The sequence below is a fragment of the Dermacentor andersoni genome, chromosome 3 (genome assembly GCF_023375885.2).
Source record: "Dermacentor andersoni chromosome 3, qqDerAnde1_hic_scaffold, whole genome shotgun sequence".
Classification (NCBI taxonomy): Eukaryota; Metazoa; Arthropoda; class Arachnida; order Ixodida; family Ixodidae; genus Dermacentor; species Dermacentor andersoni.
This window is the reverse complement of record NC_092816.1, coordinates 14,435,860-14,455,857: the sequence shown is the minus strand read 5'-3', so window position 1 is coordinate 14,455,857 and position 19,998 is coordinate 14,435,860. Positions and strand designations below refer to the sequence as shown.

At 48.9% G+C, this 19,998-nt stretch overlaps 1 protein-coding gene and 1 long non-coding RNA gene across 2 annotated transcripts in view; one reads left to right on the top strand and one right to left on the bottom strand.

Annotated features, from left to right (window-relative positions):
• Positions 1-19,021, top strand: part of LOC126520905 (uncharacterized) — a 104,965-nt gene extending 85,944 nt beyond the window's left edge. The window contains exon 2 of the long non-coding RNA XR_011893271.1: positions 18,677-19,021. This is a non-coding gene — a long non-coding RNA (uncharacterized lncRNA). The remainder of the gene's footprint in view (positions 1-18,676) is intronic.
• The window catches only part of DAT (Sodium-dependent dopamine transporter), a 106,636-nt gene that overhangs the window by 21,455 nt on the left and 65,183 nt on the right, over positions 1-19,998 (bottom strand). Inside the window, exons 4-11 of the mRNA XM_050169735.3 lie at positions 19,688-19,826; positions 16,500-16,634; positions 15,274-15,377; positions 13,647-13,771; positions 12,598-12,710; positions 11,389-11,517; positions 10,896-10,995; positions 6,171-6,271 (exon numbers count right to left, since the gene is read on the bottom strand). Of these exons, the coding sequence (XP_050025692.1) occupies positions 6,171-6,271; positions 10,896-10,995; positions 11,389-11,517; positions 12,598-12,710; positions 13,647-13,771; positions 15,274-15,377; positions 16,500-16,634; positions 19,688-19,826 (946 nt within the window). The remainder of the gene's footprint in view (positions 1-6,170; positions 6,272-10,895; positions 10,996-11,388; positions 11,518-12,597; positions 12,711-13,646; positions 13,772-15,273; positions 15,378-16,499; positions 16,635-19,687; positions 19,827-19,998) is intronic.

Genomic DNA, 19,998 nt, shown 5'->3' with positions numbered 1-19,998 from the left:
TATTGCGAGCTCTGTTATACGCGTTGGGAAACGACAAAGGACAACGCGTTTAAGCCGCGGCCATGCAGTAAGAAAACAGCACGAATTTCTTTCCTGTGTTGAACTGTTACACAGACATCCGTCGACACACCGTGCAGTCAGGTGCTCCATTCTGAACATCTGGATACAGGAGCGATAGTGAGACAATGCTTACTCACCCAGAAAGACGACAAAGAAAAACACAGAAACGTGCACTTTTGTCTGGAGCCCACAAAAAGAGCTCACTTTTTTCTGTGTGTGTGTAAGATCCGCCATCATAGATAAAGAGGCTAAGGTAGCACTTATCGAAGATCACGGCTGCGCAAGTTGTCGCGTCGGCCTGCAATACCACGCAGACGCCCCGGAAGCGTATTATCAGGATGACCATTCGCCCTCTATCCCGAGGAGACCTGTCCGCACGTTGTGTACATTCTTTTTACGAAAAGCTTGCCCCGTGGCGCAGATGTTTGTTTAAAGAAAAGCGTGAAGGCCCTGCCCCTATAAAAAGTGCAGCATAGTGGCTTAGCGAACTTGTCGTCGATGAGCCTGTAACTCCGTTCGTAGCTAGCCAGCTCAGTATCCTTTCTCGAGCCGCCCTCGTCGCTGGGCAGAGTCACAGCAGGTTGTGTGAATGTCCACTGTAGAGAGAGAGAGAGAAACAACATTATTGAGCCGAGCTCGACATCTTCTTAGACGCCGTCGATGGAAGTGGTTCCCTCTTCACGGAACCCATATGCTTCCCTAGCCTCCTCGACCCTGGAGATCCGGACGAGCTGGTCTTCCAGGGCGGGGCTGGTTAGCAAGGTCTCCCATCACTCGATAAGGGTGGATGAGGGATGGGGTAGGGTAGTGGGGCAGGTAAGAGGTGGGGGATCGCCTTGACGAAATCGCATATTCCAATGACGTGTTGGAGCGTGCCTAACTGAGTCTTGCAGAAATTGCGTTCCTTCTCGTTCCTTTCCGGGTACATCTTGTTTTGAAGGTAAGGGTGCGGAAAGGATCCTGCCTATATCTGCTTGTAGATCGCTTGCTGTTCTCTGCTAACCGATTTGTGAAGATCGGGGTAACGGTGCCTCTCCATCTTGTAATGGTTCGTAATGTCCCTATAACTAATTATCGACTGTGGCTCACCTTCCTCTACCCGGTGTTCCATCTCTCGGGCGAACTGGTGGGCAAGTTCGTTGCCTTCTAGCCCAGAGTGAGCCGGTCTCCATATCAACTCAACTTTCCTTTCAGGTACGCTGTAGAAGCTGGTGCACAACACCTTGGGCGGTTCAGTGGGTGTTGGGCTCTAGGCCCAGGTGTGACGGAGTGTCTAAGGCCGGCCCAGCCCGTATTCTCAGGACAGAGACTTCCTCCACCCGAGAAAGATTACGGGAAATGGAGCAGACACTCGGAGAGGTTAAGGCGCGTGTGTCCCGAAGGAGACGTGAATTTTTGGGCGAGAAGGATAGAGCGGGGGGCATACAGGTATTTAGCATCGTTACACTGGTTCTGTCCGTGCGCCTGCGCCCGCTCCACGTAGACGATAAACGGGGATAGCCAGCGAACATTGTGTCTGTCTTCGCAAATTCGTGGCGTTCTCCAAACTGTTTAGAGGTAGGGAGCCGGCTTTCCAATGGCTATAAAAGCAGGGCGTGTATGCGTGCGTATAAAGCTGCCGGGCGCTTAATTGTGCAGCGCCGAGGGAGTCAGTGTACTCGTTAAACACACAAAAAATGCTCTTCAGCGTACGGGCGGCTTCACTTGTGTCATGCACGGTCGGCAGCTCAAGTAGCAGGGCGTCTGGATTCTATCTCGCGTACATATGCACCACGGGTCAGACACGTAAAGTTTTCCGATCGTAAGTGCTGTTTGCTATTGACGGGCCGCCGTGTTCGCTAATGATGTGTCCAACTCCTCGGTTTGCTGGAATCTGTTGCCGAACCATTCTAGCTTGGGAACTTTTTCATGAATACATGCTCGGATCGCTTATAGATTATTCAAGAACACGAATCAAGCAGCTACTAGGGAAGTGCAAATGAACTATGGAATATTCGTGCAGAGTAGTAGTTACACAACTCGGCACCAGTTTACACGATGGGACAACGACTGAATCTGTTGCAACTTGGCTCGCTTGGTGGTTTATTTGCAACGAACAAGGTGCATAGGAGATCCACCTCGTGCAGATGAGCGAGTCCTGGGGCAAGTTTTATCAAACGGAAAATACGAATTCAATAAGGAGGGTGGACACGGCGCCAGCTGAGTAAGTTCGATTGTGACTCTCTTGTCGTAATTCGTAAGGTCAGAATAAGGCGTTGTTTTCTGCAGCCTGTTCCTAAAAAAAAAAAATGATGGGCGGCTAAGGTGTGGAGGTATTTGTGTAGGAAAAACGCTGTTTCGGAGTGGAAAAACAGAACCAAGAACCTAACCACTAGTTAAAGCGTTGATCATCGGTAGAGAAAAGTACATTGAAACATGAAGTCGGAGGAGCTTAAACAGCACAGTGTTCATACATACCAGTAGAAATATACCGCAGCAACTTTCTTGACATACACAAAGAATGAAAAGATCGTAACGTTTGGGCGAAATAAAATACTTTCAGGTCTTAATATGCATTCATACGGAATACGTACTTGGGCGGGTTGATAATAAACACAGGCGAAATGTAAGTTTATTTTTATTAATGAACAACTAACTGGACTTGGCAAGAGGCTGTCACAATTTATGACGCACTGTGCGAGAAGATTAAAGTGGTGTAACCACTGATCTTTATTTCTTTTTTACAAGGGTAAATAAGGTTAGCACTAACAGGAAGATCCGACTACTCCTTTTTCACATGAAAAACTTATCACATCAGAAACTTTCACATGAAAATCTTATGGCAGGCAACGGAACATCCCAAAGGCAAAAGAAACACATCATTAATTGACATCAGTACAACAAATACTCAAGACACACATGTCACGATAGAGCAAGAAACATAGCTTTTAATATCACGAACACTGTAAGAGCAATAGCAGCTTCGATGACTGTATAACTATGATTGCTCCTGAATTTCCCGTTGCTTTTCCAGCTTTGCTTGCTTTTCCCGTTGAATTTCCAGCTTTCCAGCAGGAACAGCGTAACGACGCAAGCTTGCAACCTCTTTTTCGCGTCGCGTTACAGTATCAACAAAATGTCACAAGAAAAAAATATACTGACACGAGTTCTTCAAATTACAGATCAAGTGCAAAATATGATGTCGTTTTCATCGTACAAAAACTTTACATTCACTTCTTAGCAGAGTACTTATCGCCACTACGACTTGCCTCCAAAAACTCCTTTAGAAAAACGAGTACACGCTTTTGAAGAGTAGCTACTAGCCACCGCTTCAGCTGCTTTCATACGCGCTCGAGTCACCGATTATTTTATACGTCTTTCTTTAACATCGCTTTCTAGAATATAAAGCGCTACAAATTTCAGAATGCAGCTTACAGCAACCTAGCTAGGTTAACGTAACTTTTTATTCGGCAATTGGTCGATACTCGGTGAAGCCATTGTAGCGCAAATAAAAGCGGAAGACCGTGGTGCCCGGTCTCGTGTTCTCTCTGTCGGCTCTATTTGCGCTACAATGGCTTCAGTTAGGCACAGGTTAGTCCAACGGATTGCCCGCTGCCATGGCCGAGTGACTGTGGCGTCGTACTGCTGAGCCGAGGGTTCGATTCCCGGCAGCCACATTCCGATGAGGACGAAATGTAAAAGCATTGACGCGCCGCGATTTTGTTGCATAACGAAGAACCTCACGTAGTGAAAGTCAATGCGGAGTCCTTTCGCAGCGGCATTTCCCATAGCCCGTGGGTTGCTTCAAAACGTTAAACGCAACTCAATGAGTTCAAAGAATCATTCTTCTTTGTTGCCCCGCAAAGCACACTTGACGAATGTGCATAGCGATTTGATGCAGCCATCTTCGCTAATTTTTCGCTATTGGCATGACTAAGGGCTCATTCGCACCGACAACTCGCAGAAGTCAAGTGACCCGGTTGGTCGCAAAGCGAACGCTCGCAACTGGTCGCTTTTGTCGAAAAGCGACTGTTCTGCGTCAGTCGTGCGCTCCTCGGTTTTTTAATCGCCGGTGTGAATGCGCTCTAATTTTGAGGTCTGTCGAGCACGCGTTCCGTCACATGGTATACCTGCGTGGCCAGCCAGCGGCCATCGCGCTTCACGAGTCCAAAACGACTGCACAACAGCCGTGTGCATGCAGCATGAAACGCTGGCATGAACTGCGTAGGGCAGAACCGCAAGAACACACAGCTTTCCTCGCTGTGTCATTGCAAGTTGGTGGCGAAGAGGGCCGCCGCTGCCGGCCGGTCTGCGGCAGCTCACCTACACCGGCTGTCGCAGGGCTTGCCCACTGTTAGGATCGGCCTGCAGCTATTTCAGCCCGCTGCACGTGTTCCGATCCAACCGGGACGGTGGCGCACTTCAGAGAACTGCGGATAACCGGCAGCCACGTGGCGAGGGGTCAGCTCAGGGGAGTTCTCGAGGGGAGGTGATTGGCGGAACCTCCCCATGCGCTTTTCGAGACACCAGACAATGTGCTACCCGGGCGCGCCACCCGGGCCGGCTCCGAGTTCGACGAAGCAGGCTTTGTTCGCAACACGACAACGCCGCCCTGTTCTGCTATGAGTGGGGGAGTTGCCGCGGGTAGCCGTCGAAGGCTCCTTCCCATGCACTTTTCGAGACAGCAGACAATGTGCTACCCAGAGGGACGCGCCACCCGGAACGGCTCCGAGTTCTACGAAGCCCCTCTGACGTCTGCTCCATACCATTGCACCTATGTGTGTGTGTGCGTGCGTGTGTGTGAGCCCTCATCCTCCTCCAAGTCGAGAGCCCACCTCCTCCAAAAGGGCGGGTCATCTACAATGACGTCGAACTATGACGTCGAGCGGGGTGCTTGTAGGCAGCGATTGTCGGCTGCTAGAGGGTGCTCGTTGTCGTGCTCGAAATGTGCTGGTGAGCTGTGTGCTCGTTTGCTGTATGCTTTGTCTTGCGGGCGCCATTTGGGAGTCACGCTAGACTGTCGATGTATCTCATGTTCAACTGTAAATAGCATGTAAATAAATCCTGCTCTCCTAAGTCCCGACGAAGAGTCAAGCTCCTTCCTACAGCTACAACTGCCAAATCTTACATCTGAATGGCAGCGGTGAGATCGGCCTACAGCTCGTAGATCGTCCGACAACTCTAACAAATGGTGGCAGCGGCGAGATCGTCCGACGAATCTTACACCACACGGCAACTCACAAGCCCTCCTCCGCGCACATGTGCAATAACCCGAAGCACAGAGTTGTGAAAGAACAGGAACGTGATTCGTACTGACTTGACTATATCCAGAGGGGCGCAGCAGTCTTTCCTTGTAACGAACTGTCAACCTTTTAAAGGCCCCTCACCAGGTCTGGCCATATTGAGCTGACAAGTGCACAGCATGCAATGCGCGATAACGATTGTTGTGTCTGCAAAGTATCACAACAGCTCGCGCGCGCCGCCATCAGCGGAAGTGCGCCGCGCCGCAAGAAAGGCGAGGAAAAAAAATGAAAGCGGGGCCCGTGACGTATGCGTCACGCGAAGGAATTTCGCTGCGGAGGCTAAACGGGGCAAGCGGAGAGAGTGCCTCGCTTTGCAGTGGAGCTTGCCTCTTGAATTCGTGGGTTCGTGGCACTGAAATATTTCTATCTCGGCTATTAATGAGCCGATATGAAACATTTTTGCGGCAGAACGCTCCCTAGAGGGCACGTAACAACTTCCAGCGTGTAACCGAAATTTGGTATGGGGCCTGGTGAGGGGCCCTTTAATACCGTTAAGCGTACGACGATTTCGAACAACATCGCCGCTGCGTAATGTACTTGTTTTGTCACAAGCGCTGACGCTGTTCTCTCGTTAGGTTAGGGAAAGGTGATATGCAACGCTAGACGCAATGTGCAGCATACCGATAGGGCGACACGTTTTCTTAGACCATGCCCCGCCTTATCCTTGTGCGCCTGGTCACAATAGAACCCAGCAGTATGTGAATTATCGATGGGAAACCGTTAGTACGTTGGTCGTCATCAAATAATGTATCACACTGGAACGCGTAGAATGGGGAGATGAAAACTTTGGGCGCAGCACAAAAAGACATCCGTTTCTGCTCGACTCACCAGTATGAAGAAAGGTGCCACGAAGGCCCAGCAGAACTTCCACCACAAGCCGACGGGGAAGCCCAGCATCTCCTTAATGTCCTCCGAGAACCTTCTGATCCCTGCGAACAAGGGTTGCGTCTGAGCGCGAGCCAAGACCCCGTGGCACGCAGGTCTGCGTCAATCTTCACAGACTATTTCCTCGTACTAGATATAAAGTCAAACACGGTCTAAGCCAAGGTCCAAGTCGCCACGTGGCTCAATCGTTACTGCGTTCCGCGCTGCACCAGCACGATTTTCGGCTCCGCTAAGCACATTCTGTTTGGGGTGCGTGCACCGTGTTAGACTAAAATATAGCCAACAACTATGGCGTACTTCTAGAAGCATTGTGGCGCAAAAACTCCCAATTAAATTTCTCAGAGGTCATATTACGCGTTGAAAACAAAATCTGGTGTAAGATCATATTAAACACTTGTTTAAGAAACGTTTCCGGCACATGTCGCCTTGCGGAGAATCGGTGTGTTTTACCATATGAGAGAAATAAATCTGCAGCGCCCGAATCCGCTACAATGCCAGATGGCGCCCACAGCCAGAACAACGAAGGAAATAAAGATGGTAGTGTGGCTGCATTCATCAGTTCTTCAGCTTACGTGTCGGTCGTTCTTCATTGCGCGCTCCACAGTTGTGACCCGGACGTGAGGAGAATCTGTATAGACCGCCTCAAGCCGGCCTACGCGGAGACACCAGTGACTCACCTGCATCTCCAGAGCACGGATTCCCCAGAGAATCACCTTCCCTGAAAACCTCCAGAACGTCCGCATCGCGCCCATTTCACGCTTGCGGTGTAGCCGGGGGGATGTGGGCAGCAGATGCGGGTGCTACAAATATATCGGCATCGCTGTGTGGAGCGAAATTCCGCTGACACGGCGACCACCTTGGGTCGCAGCGAAGTAGGTAAAGTTTACGTAGAACGCCGTGGGCGAATGGAGCAGTGAAAGAGCTGCTGTTTAACGCTGGGCACGCCTAAGGAATACATCGCACGCACGTAAGTAAATTTTAAGCAGGTAGACTGTGCGTCGCGGTTCCTCACACTTCCGCGTCGGTAAAGGCCGATCCACACGACGGACCAAGTCCGCGGGCCGCTCGGTCACGTGATGCGACGTCACGGCCCGCCGCGGTCCGGTCCGGCGCAGAGCACATCCACACGGCGGAATGCCATAGCAGACGGCAGAGCAGACCAACCAGCTACACTCTCGGCCAGAGTGTTATCATTGTTATCATGCCGGCTCGAGTCCCACACAGCCGGGAACTGCTCAACGAGGGATACAAAATATAAAGCCTCCTCGTCACTCCAAAAGGACACGGTGTTTAAACAATATATCTGCTGCACGCACGTGTAGGCGGAACGGCGGACATGAAACGACTGCCTTGACTGGCTTTTGCTGAGCTGAAAACTAGATTGGATTTGGCTGAAGACACTCTGTTGCCGGACAACATTCGTTGGCTACGCCAAAATCGCTGCGGTTTGCATGCGGTCCGCCGCCAAAACTGAAGCGGGAAAAGCCTCGGTGATTTGTTGGACCGCGAGGGCCGCGGTCTTGCGCGGGCCAACGACGGTACGCACGAACTGGTGACGTCCTATCACGTGATGCGCGGACCGCGGTCCAAAAGAGCAATTTAGTCCGTCGTGTGGATCGGCCTTAAGCGATGCGCTATATCAGGCAGCAGCGGACCACGGTGTCCAACTGATACAGTAATCACGCTAGCCTTATTCCAAGCATAAGAGCTTTGCCGGAGCATTCAAGCACCTCTTCGCATCACGAGTCACCATGAAGACTTTCGATTTTCAAAGCGCTTTATCAGCTATGGGTACCCGTTCCTGTTCGTTTCTCCGCTCTTCAGTTTGGCTCTATAATTGGGCCGTTTGTATCCGTTATCTATGAGAACAAAGTGCTTACTCAAGTGCATAACGTCAGATAAGAGCGGAAAAAATTATGTGCGACCAGAGAAAATGATAAACCAGCACTGTGCGATATACTTGGCGAAAGAAAAAGCTTAACTGCATGGGCACCTTGGGATTATCGTAGATCTGAGGCGTGGATCGGTGCCAATGAGCAGCTACAGAGCATATCATTGAGGCGTACAACCTTTACGTTTAAACACCCGCCGCGACGGCGCAGATATTTCGACGCAAGCAAAATGCAACAACGTTCGTGCACTTATATTTAGGTGCCCGCTGAAGAACCACAAGCGGTCGAGATTACTCAGGAGCCCCCCTCTGTAGCGTATATAATAGACTCACTGTTCATGCTTTGGGACGTCAAACCCATTCAATCAATTCATCAATTTAGGTGTAACTATTTATTGGATAGCGCATGTCTCTAAAAAATGGCACGGGGTGCGGAACACGCCTCATCCGTAGTGCCGATTGTACATATACGCACGCATCCCCGCGCACTCTAAAGTGTTTCGATATGACTTGGAGACCACAAGAAATCAGAGTGCGATAACTCGTGTTTCCGGACGTGCACCCAAGTCTCAGTGCTTTTTGCATGCCGTTGCAATGCAGTCACTTGGCCTGCAATCGAACCCTCGACCTCATGGTCAGCAGCAGTGTTAACTAAGCCAACTAGCCACTGAGTTACCGCGGCTGGCTGAAGGAAAAAAGCCACGAGGAGAGCCGCACCAAAATGCTCCTTCGCGCACAACCACTTGCTCTGTTTCGTCCCTGTCTACGCGCTTGTGCTGATGTGTTCTATACTTTCAGCGAGTAGGGCGAGCATGTATACGGCGTGCTTGAAGCGTCACAAACTCTCACTGATATCAAAGGGTGACAACTCTTTTTAAATAACACTAAAGAGTAACAACACGTGAAATGCATGCAAAGCATACGAGGGAGCTATAGAAGCAGGAAATGTGCAAGTGCAGCAAGTTTAGACTAAACGGATGACAGTAAACCGGTGAGACTCGCACGTTTCCGACCGGTTGTCACCTACGTATACATTAACACCGCCATTTTTTTCGTTAGTGACAAGAGGTTGCGCCTATCGCCAACGGAAATTCTTATCTACTGAGACCATTGAATATGGTACTACATTGAAGACCCTCGATTCAATCTGCTTGACGCCAGTATGAACTCAGAAGATCGCTCGTCATGTTACTTAAGATCGATTTACAGGCCTGGGCGTCACAGCTAGTTATAAGAATGCGAGCCGGTTTGCAATGCGAGCGCGTGTCAAAGCGATTTAGAAAGAACACGCGGAAAGTATCGGTGTCGTGGCTAGCGGACAACCAGAACCGGCCGCTACGGGTCGACGCAGATGTTCGCGTGTAAAGACCTCGCGGTGGGCCAGCGCTTTGGCACAACCTATTGTACAGCTGCGTTGTTCGGCGCCTGAGATCTTGGGGCCAACTGGGCCGGTTATAATGCTTTCTCTTCAGCAAACTTTTTCGGATGTGGGCCAGGGCTTCCCTTTTTTTATCTTTTCGTATTCTTGTTCTAAGGTTGAATTGTTTTTCACTATAACGATCAATCTACACCAATGACCCCAACTGACAGTGTTGTAGAAATTTATAATGTTACAGAAGGTATCCCAAATTATGGGGTTTTACGTGCCAAAACCACTTTCTGATTATGAGGCACTCCGCAGTGGAGGACTCCGCAAATTTCGACCACCTGGGGTTCTTTAACGTGCACCTAAATCTAAGTACACGGGTGTTTTCGCATTTCGCCCCCATCGAAATGCGGCCGTCGTGGCCAGGATTCGATCCCGCCACCTCGATCGTGCTCAGCAGCCCAACACCATAGCCACTGAGCAAGCACGGCGGGCGCAGAAGGTATCCCAATACGTTAGTTGCGGTAAGAGCCATGGACAGCAGCGCCTTCATTGCGCAGGTGAATGGGCGTACGCATTATGAGGTAGTTGTGTTTGAACTATTGATCAGCTAGTATAGCCGAAAGAGGGATAACTCATGGAGCGATGCAAGGCCTGCTAGACTTCCTCCAGTAACACAAAAATATGCAGTGAAAGAAATAAAACTGCGGAGGCCACTCAAGGAAAAGGAGCCATAAGTGCCACCTGGAACAGCGATCGGAAAGTGGTCCGACAATAACGGCGCTAATGTTTACACTCAGTGGTACCAAGCCCTGAATAAACAGCCATGAAAGTTTGTGAAAGGAAAAAAATCTCTTAAGGCAAGAGCTAATATATTTGGTTCTCGTTGGCAATTGTTCTGACTAAAACAGGCAAGCAAACAAGTCGGATAACGATTTAGCGCTATAAGAGCAGTCGGCAATAAGATCTAGATCTATACACAACAGTACTTGGTATATTGCTGTACTTGTGTTCTGACGCTAAAATATTCTGCAATTGCTTTTACCGAGACGTCTAACACACAGCATCACTGCAGCAAAACACAAGCACGAGACTTTTATCTTTATCTTTTTTTCGCTAGAACAATATTCAGTCACGCTCGCAGTATTGATCCAGTCTTTCTATAGGCAGAGCCGAAATCACCGCTTTGCATTAGTTACAGAACATATAGTGTCCACCCGCTACAAAGGTAAATATATTACGTCATCGCGGACGCAGCGGTGCAGTCACCATTAGCAGTGCGCGCGTGGAAGCCCGATTTCCTTGTGGCCCGGCGTACGTGTGACCGGAGCGTAAAGATCGCGCAACGCGGCCTGAAAACGAGTTATTTAGCTGCGTGTCGTTATTTCTAGAACGACGCACGGCGTCTCACCGTAGATCCAAGAGACAGCCACCGCCTCGAAGAATACGGCGATCAGTATGGAGTAGCTGGCGGCGTAGCGGTCCAGCATGTTCACCACGTACACGCCGCCCTGACCGTGAAAGAGAAATCAATCAATCAATCAATCAATCAATCAATCAATCAATCAATCAATCAATCAATCAATCAATCAATCAATCAATCACACAGTCAATCAATCAATCAATAAATAAATAAATCAATAAATCAATCAACGCTTTTTCGTCTTGGGGAACTGCTACATCAGCGACTCAGTCATCTCAAGGTGTTTCTCAACAGAGCAAGACTTGCTCCCATGACTATAGGTATGTGAACGAACAGCGGAATGACTACTGCTAACGCATTCAGGACAGCTACGTTCTTACCTTCTCACGCGTATTCCTTCCTCTCCCCGCTATTTCGTGCATATTGCGCACGGCTTTTAGGAATGACGCTTCTCGAGTAATTTCGAGCGCTTGTGCCATACCTGCGTGCAGCTGGCGAGTCCTATGATGAAGTAGAGCGTGAACAGGCCGGCCACGAAGAGCTCCCTGTTCCTCTTCACGAAGGGATACTCGTCGCTAAAGCCCGTGATGATCGCCTCCGAGCCGCCGAACTGCACGGAGAGAGTGGGACGAGGCAATGGGAGGACAGACACTCCGAAGAAGTTTGTTTATTTATTTATTTATCTATGTAGGAATTTGGGGGGGGGGGAAGTGGGGGGAGGAATCGTTGACAAGGACGCATTGTGGAAACACGGCAGTCCTATTTGAATGCAAACTTAGGGCTTGCCAAATTGGGCCACGGCAGCCGCATTTCGGTGGGGGCAAAATGCGAGAACACCCGTTTACTTAGATTTAGTTTAAAAACACCCAGATGGCCCAAATTATTTTAGAGTCCCCCACTACGGCGTCCCTCAAAATCAGATCGTGTTTTGGCACGTAAGATCCCATAATTTAATTTGTAATCTTTTTTCTCAAATTGCAGAAATTAACAGAAAACAAAATTTGGTTGTTTTCTTTACTGTCGAGAACTCGCGTGCCTCCGGTTTTCGGTTTCCACAGAAAGCAACGTGGTTTCCGTTTCGTTTAAGTTATCAACAAATTATCTCATGCACTCAAGTCGTGTTTGCATCGTTTATTCCGTACTTTTCGGGTAAAAGCGACATGTAAAATTAATGCTTGCACCGGGCCGCCGACGGCTGGCAGCTGATGTTGAGAGACACGACCACACCATGCACGGTGCTCGACAGCGATACTCCTGGAGGCTTTTGATGCCTCTGTTCTCCCAGCGCAGGCCAGAGACCGTCATAAGGTCCCACGCCTGCTCCACATGGCTGTCGCACTTTCCATTGGTAGAAACCGTCGCACTAAGTTAGCCCTTAACAGACTTGTTAGTTTATTGTGAGGCCTGCAAGATGGAACAACCTTTGTTTCCAATATTCCAGGAAAAACAAACCGATTCCTTAAATACACATATAAAGCGATGAACATTTAATACTTTCAGAGGGCTGAGGTTTCCGTACGAGTGACACTTCAATTTGGCCGTTAAGTTACGAGGTACATTGCTCACTTATCGATGGTTATAACGGCAATGTACCGTTACCATATCTTTGTGTACTCATTCCTTTTTGTCAGCGCGGACACGACACGACCGAAACGCACTGCGTCACACATTGCCGCGCGTTCTCGCTCACCGAGCTATCGAGCCCAAGCGTAAGCAGCATGAGGAAGAAGATGATTGCCCAGAAGGAGGAGCCAGGCATGGTAGCGATCGCCTCAGGATACACGATGAACACCAGGCCGGGGCCTGCGTTTTCCGTTGACAAACGAAGGTGGCATCAAAAGTGGTCTTTGGTATCTCAGACCCGATTTATTCGTCTGGTGCGTAATTTCATAAACCGGTACCAGGAGTTCAACGAGATTAAGCGTTTGCTAGCCGCTGGTAATACAATCTTGGAAGGAACAGAACCAGATTATACAGAACGCAAAAGTAAAGGCGAATGTCGTCTCGGTGTGGTGACTCCATTCACCTCAACTTCTGTGTTTAGTCTGGCTATAGGGGCTGCCCTTCCCAAAACGTTACATCCAGCGATATACCCCAGGACAAAGTTCGGACATAAAAGCAATCAAGATCGATGAAAACTATGAAGCGTTTTAAGTATACGCTCTGCAGTGTTACCGTTGTGCCAGAACGTATTTAGGAGCTGCCGTTATGCCAGACGCGACGCCTTGAGATATTGTTTGTAATCAGAATACATCACCACCGTCTTTGCGATGACGTGACTCTTCCTGCCGTGAAGCACACAGAATGCGGTCGCGCTATAGGATGTCGTCAACATTTGTGACATGAGAAAATATTCTCCGAAGTCGATCACTGTCTGGAATACACGCAATCGGTTTCGTGAAATTCCGCTCGGCTAACACCAGAGGCGTCGGCGACTATATGGGCGAAAGCGTTCCCTGTACTCTACCAAGCACGTTGTTTCTACGCACAGTGCCAGGAACGCTGTCGCCCATAGACGCCGACGCGTCCGGTGCCAGTGAGCCGAAATCTCGCAAAGTTTAATGTATTCCCGACAGCCATCGGCCGAGAACGCCACCCTAGCACGCGGTTCGCCTCTTGGTTATAAGTGTCTTGACACGTCTTCATAAGACATGGCTGTGGTTGCTGATTTGATCGCGTTATCACGGCGATGTGGCAACGGCGTATACCAAGACAGCTCGGCGAGACAAGAAAGCTTGCCTTCGGTGGCCACTTTCTCAATGGGGATGTCCGCGCGGTGAGCCATGTAGCCCAGCACGCTGAAGATGACGAAGCCCGCCAGGAAGCTGGTGGCACTGTTCACCGCACTCGTCAGCAACGCGTCTCTGCACAGGTTGAACAGGCGGGCGGGGCAAGGGGAACGAACCCGCGCTGTAGTGCGCGACCAGACGAGTGGTAATGCGAGTGCACGAGCCGGGAGAGATCTGCTCAGTCTTCACGCTGTGTCACTCGGCAAAAGCATAGCGAAGCCTAAATTGTAAGTTCTCGGCGTCAACGTGTATCAGGTGTGATATTAAAGAAAAGTTGCAAGAAAGAATTGTGTGGCAGGTAGAACGTTTGTACAACAGCGAATATAAAGAACGACCCCAATATTAAACATTGGCCGCGGTAGCCCAGCTGCTGAGCTCGAGGACGCGGGTTCGGTCCCGGGCGCGGCGACCACATTTTCTAACGAGGCGATATGTAAAATCGCTCGTGCACTTTGGTTTAGGTGCACTTTAAAGAACCCCAGAAGAAGCCAGCCTTCCCTTTATACGTTTCCTTCAGTTTTGAAATAAACCACTGTCTCATTAGAAAAAACAAAAAAGCAGGTTCCCTAAGGGCTTCCTTAGTTATCATCACCATCAGTCTATCTTATGCCCGCTGCAAGATAAAGACCTGTCCCTGCGATCTTTAACTAGCCGGTTCAATTCATGTCATTTAATTTATTTTCACCTTAAAGGCCCGGATGCATTACATAATCCTTGCGACAATGTCAGAACAAATGATCAGAACAGCAAAAGAAACAACTAATAAAAACAAGCCAGAAAGAATTGTCAAGAAAGGGAAACGTGTGTTGGAGTAAGGGTGGATAAGATCGGTACTTAAGGAATGTGGTTATTTAGCATCTCGCGGAACGATTTACGGTCAGTGCATGGGACGATGTCTTGTGACAGTCGACTCCATTCCTAAGCCCGGAAGTTCTCTTATCTCGTTCCACCGCTTATTTCCCAGCTGCCCAAGAATGCATTTCCGTTCCGTTGGTATCGATTCTGTTACAATGATCGACCGCCAATTATTTATTGTACTCATTATATCACCTGCTCAACTCCACTTGTTCTTCTAACCTTAACTAAACTAGTAGCTAGAGCCGCTTACGTTCTACTCTACGCTGCAGTCTCCCTTTCAACGTATCGCATACGCCCTTCTTTTTTCCATCACTCGTCGCAGGATTCTTGGCTTCTTCTTAAGCTTCTTTGTTATAAGCCCAACCTTCGTGCTTATTGGTTAGCTCCAGCATAATGCAGCGTGCGTGCACTATATTCTGCCCGCTGAGCGAGTGGCATCTAGGCGGCAACACATACGCCTGCAGAACTATCTGCATTTCATTAAAATGCTTTCTCTCTCTCTCTCTCTTATAGGATACATCAGTAGGCTGCCTCGGCAGTGCCAGTCATGCTCATGGGTATATTTTTATTCGCCTGGAAATTTCCTCTATTAGTACCGGTGTTCGATACCAGTGCGTTGACGCGAGATGTCGAAACGATCCCCAACTATTTGAACTGCTTGCAGTCTTGTGCGAATGCCTGCATCGCAGCATGTATACTCCGTTACATGCATCACCGACCTGTAGACGTTGTTGTGGAATTCGTTATAGCTGGAAAATGCCAGCAGGACGCCGAAGCCGGGACCCAGGGAGAAGAATACCTGAGTGGCCGCATCCACCCAAACCTGAAAGGAAATGCATAAGTTCGGAGGCAGCCAAATGATGTCACTTTGATGAACGCCTGTGATGAGAGCTGCTACATTGAGTAATCGCATGGTTGAAGTCTTGGACGAAGACAATATCACTCATTTTGATGTCAAAACAACTTGCAGGCTCCGTCACGCAATATACGAACAGAAAGTTACATTGTGCCTGGTGCTTGAAAGGAGGAAAATGTATCGGTACGGAAAAGCACTCCGATAGGACATGATTTGAATTATAACATGCATAATTACAACATGCATAATTTGAATTAGCACACCGACTTGTAGACATTCACTAATGATCGTCTCAATTAGAGTAATTAGGGTGGTGCATATTAAAAGTGGGTACATTAAGGGCGTAGCTTATGCTCTAGGCGTGTTTATATACATCTTAGGAGTAGCGCCCGCTTTAAGAGTTCTGCACGTAGCTAAAGTGTGCCACAAAGTATGTTGGCGCTGCATGTAGCATTGTGCCCAAGTGTGACATAACTTTCGAACGTCATAGCACGTGCAACAACAGCGTATGTGGCCGCACGTGCTTACGGCAGACATTTTGTCAAAATAATTGCTAAAATAAAAACAGACCCTAAAGAAAAGAAAAAAATAAGGTAGTTTTACTACCACTGTACCACTCCTCGCAGTCAAAGCCACGAGAGTGTATGTTTCACGGCGGGCTGGTGTGCCATGCACGAACGTCCGTCATACACACCGGTTCATCTGTCACGCAGTGCAGTCAGTTATAAGCGTCAACAATGCTTTTTGGCTGGCTAGTTGGAGATGCGCGCGTCCATTCTGGCACTGTTACAGCACATACAGAAGTAGGGAAAACAATGACTCATCCTCAATAAAAAGTGTTAGTTGAAAGTCAGCACACTGTTCTGTGCCTTCTTGTTTGTTTTTTGTTTTCTTATTTTTCTGCGTTTGTGGGTGTTCTAACATTGCTGGGAAGAGTGGTTATAAGTGTGATAATTCTCTCAACGCTTCGAGATCCGAAGCACAGCAAGATCATTCGAACGAGGGGGGGCGTAGTAGTCGGCCTGCATAGAGCTCGATTTCTAGCAAGCAGCCGCGATTGTGGCCTACGTGCCGAACAGTGTCACTCACCCTCGGGTTTGCGAGCACGCTGAAGTCCGGCGTGAGGTAGTAGGCGATGCCCTGGGCCGCACCGGGCAAAGTGGTGCCGCGGATAAGCAGGATGAAGAGCACACAGTACGGGAACAGCGCCGTGAACCACACCACCTGCGCGGCACAGCGAGGGCTGAGTCTCCCGGGCGGAAGAGTTGCCCCTGCCGGCGTGCCTCACTCTGTGCAGGTGACGCACGATAGGCAGACGCAGTAAAGATAACGTCACCCATTGCTTTTCTCCGAGGCACAACGGAGCCTACATTGTAATTAAATAATTACGGAATTATTTGCTGACACGATGAATGAACTAAGTACTGGCGAGAAAATTCTGCAAAGTGCGGGGTTATCTACGTTAAGCGCCAAAGAAACAGGCATTCGGTGAACGGAGGTGGGACAATAAGGGCCAACAATTTTATGTTTTCGCTCATATTTGTCAGGAAAGCAGAAACAAAACCTTAACAAAAAAGCTGGTAGGCTCCAGTGACCCTCCGATTATCTCAACTAAAAAGCCGCAGTTACGGGACATGTTCTCGCGGCTCTTTTTTATTCCATGGTCCGTTTCTTTTCGAGTTGCTACACGATATCTTGTCGGGCGTATCCTACGAACGCGCCCACCTTCCGGGATGCCTTTCTTGTTGGACCTCCGCTTTCACTCAATTGGTCGACGCGAAGGCCTTGGCTGTGGATTTCCGTTCCGATGGCGAGTCCCTTCGTGTTCAGTGGCGACATACTGCACTGACAGCCGAGAGCCGACGCGAAACTTTTTTCACGCTCACATCCTGCCTCACAACCACTTTCCTCCCGAATGCTCATCGCTCTGCGCAGTTCGACGAATGTGCTCGGCCAGTAAGCGACACGTGCAGCCCTAATACATGACAGCTGTTCGCAGTGCCACTAGCCACGGCCCCGAGACAAACGCAACGTTTCATTTATTCGGTCTCCAGCAGTTGAGCACCATATTTTCTCTCAGATACACATTCAGCCAAAGGAGAAAGTCAAAGCGCTTCGGCGCCGAATAGTGCCATTTTGTTTGTGAGTAATCATTCTTGCAATGCAGGCTAGGCATCGAACGACTGAAAGATGAACAAGTCGCTAGGTATTTATCGTAAGAAAAAGCAGGCATGCGAACGCAAACAAAAGTAGAACAAGGATGCGGTCGAAACACTAATATACATGATAAAGCCCGCACCGCTAATTTCAAAGCTCGTTCACGCCAAAGAAGACAAGCTCAGGTCAAAAACACCTTGAAAGACCAGTTAGCTTCACCAACATTTAGGTGTCGAGAATGAAACACGTTACCTATGTCTAATAGGCAGCATTCTAAAGCTTATGCAGACGCCTTCTTTACTGAAATATTAAGGCGGTGATATAACGCACATCTCTGCTAAAGCGGCAAGTGGGCCATATTGCTGCTTAAACAGTAAGAAATTACCCTCCACAAAGTGGTCATTTCCAGCCCGAGTAACGTGGGCCACGTTTCTTGAAAACGAAAAGAAATGTAATAAACCGTTAGCGTTGCTGTCCATTTTTCCCACAAATATAAGGAAGACAGAGCAAGAGAAAGAAAAAAACTAAACTGAAATAAAACAACCACCTTTGCCGCAAAGCACCGTTGCAATGCGGCGAAGCAACAGGTTTCCGGAGCAGGAAGGCCACTCGAGTCATCCAGGCGAAGCAGCGGGTAATGTAACTAGGTCACAATGGAAAGAAGAGGTTGCCAGTAAGTGGCGCCAAAGTGAAGACGCGAAACGCTTCAGGACATGTGCGTGTGCCTAACGGAAAAGAAAAGGGACAGATGTGTTCGGTAGGTTTTGTCGAACACAAAGGCGCAGCCCTTTTGATCGCTTCAATGCCGCGAAAGGGATCGCTGTGGCCGTAAAGGCTCGCCAAGCGTATCGCCTCCCCTTTCCATGGCGAGGCCAGGGAACGTTGACGCTAAGCGGCGGCGTAGAGGTAATGGTCATCCCCGTTTTCATATTTTCGTCTACCCTTCACTTCAGCCTCTTCTATTTTATTTCCTTTCCTCTATGCTGTGGTCAGTGACTTCCTACGCGATGGCCCTTCCCTCGCCAATCTGTGTGCTATGCGTACTTCCTTCTTTTTTTGTTTTACAGATGACTTATTCGACGCTTTTTCTGCTCGTCTGTTTCTGGCAGGCTGCAAGGTGGTGAAGCTGGAGGCCTCGGCGACACGAAAAGCCACTCGGCTGCAGCGGCCATATTGGATTTGGCCCGTGGCTCTTCGCTCTTTCGCTGCCGCGCCGTCAGCCGACTCTCCGGGTCGCACTTCCGGCGGCTGCAACCAATTAGCTTTTAACCGGAAGTGCACTGCCACCTGCACCGGCACCCCCCGGCTGCCAGACCGACGTATCGACCACGCCAGAGGTCGCCACCCTTGCCACAGCGGCGCCCGACACTGTGCTCGATTCAGCTCTCCGTCTGACTTTCCCTCCAAATTTTCATTTTGAATACTCTAAAAAATAAAGACAGAGAGAGAGAGAGGGAGACTGCCTATTTTTGTTTTATTCGTTCCCTGTGAGTTCACATATAGTGGTACGGATTAATTCTACACACTTGCTTGAAAGTGTTCTCTTCCATTCATGCTTTCACAGTTGGTTTGCGTCATTAATTGAGGCGTAATCGTCATCATCATCTTTATTTATCTTTTTTTTACGTATAAGCCAAAATAGTGTTACAGAACAGTAAACTAATGTAACGCACCTAAAGTGGCATAGGTTCGTCGCATTTTTTTTTTTAGATTTACTTCTCGTAATTTGGACGCACCGTGACTACTTGCCTTGACAAACGTTAACTGAATGACGTGACTGAATACCAATTGCAAACCGATTTTTTTTAGCCAGGCTATTATTGAACAATGCTCTAATTTTCAGCACATCAAAATTCATATGTGTTCTCGAACGTCGTTGGTTCAGGTTCGCAGTCACTTGCATTCATGACTGATTGGTTAATCCATGATCATGACCCATGCAATCATGATCATGATCATGATTCCATGGATCATCATGATTGCATGGGTCAATATACATACTCAGAGGAGTAGAAAAAAAGAAATCAACTACCATTTTGAGGCAGTACTTCTTAACAGTCCTACATACTTGTAGAATGGTCCGACCCAGAGACAGAGAGAGAGGAAGAGAGTGGAGGTACCTTTCCGGAGGTGGAGATTCCTTTCCAAAGACTGAAGTAGCAGATGATGTAGACGGCGAGGAGGCAGAGCGCCATGTCCCACTTGATCGAGCCTAAGTCGTCGATGCCCGAACTGTACTGAAGCTGCAGCAGGTGGCGTCTGCACGGAGGGCGGGTAGGACAAACGGGCAACTGTCAGGGGGCATTGTCTTTCGGATAACTTCTCGTTTAACGTTTAGTTCATGAGAAAAGCAAGGACTTATAACAAATATCCACACCTGCACCTGATTAATGCTCTCAGCTCCGCACATTACATGTGTGCCCTGAAGATA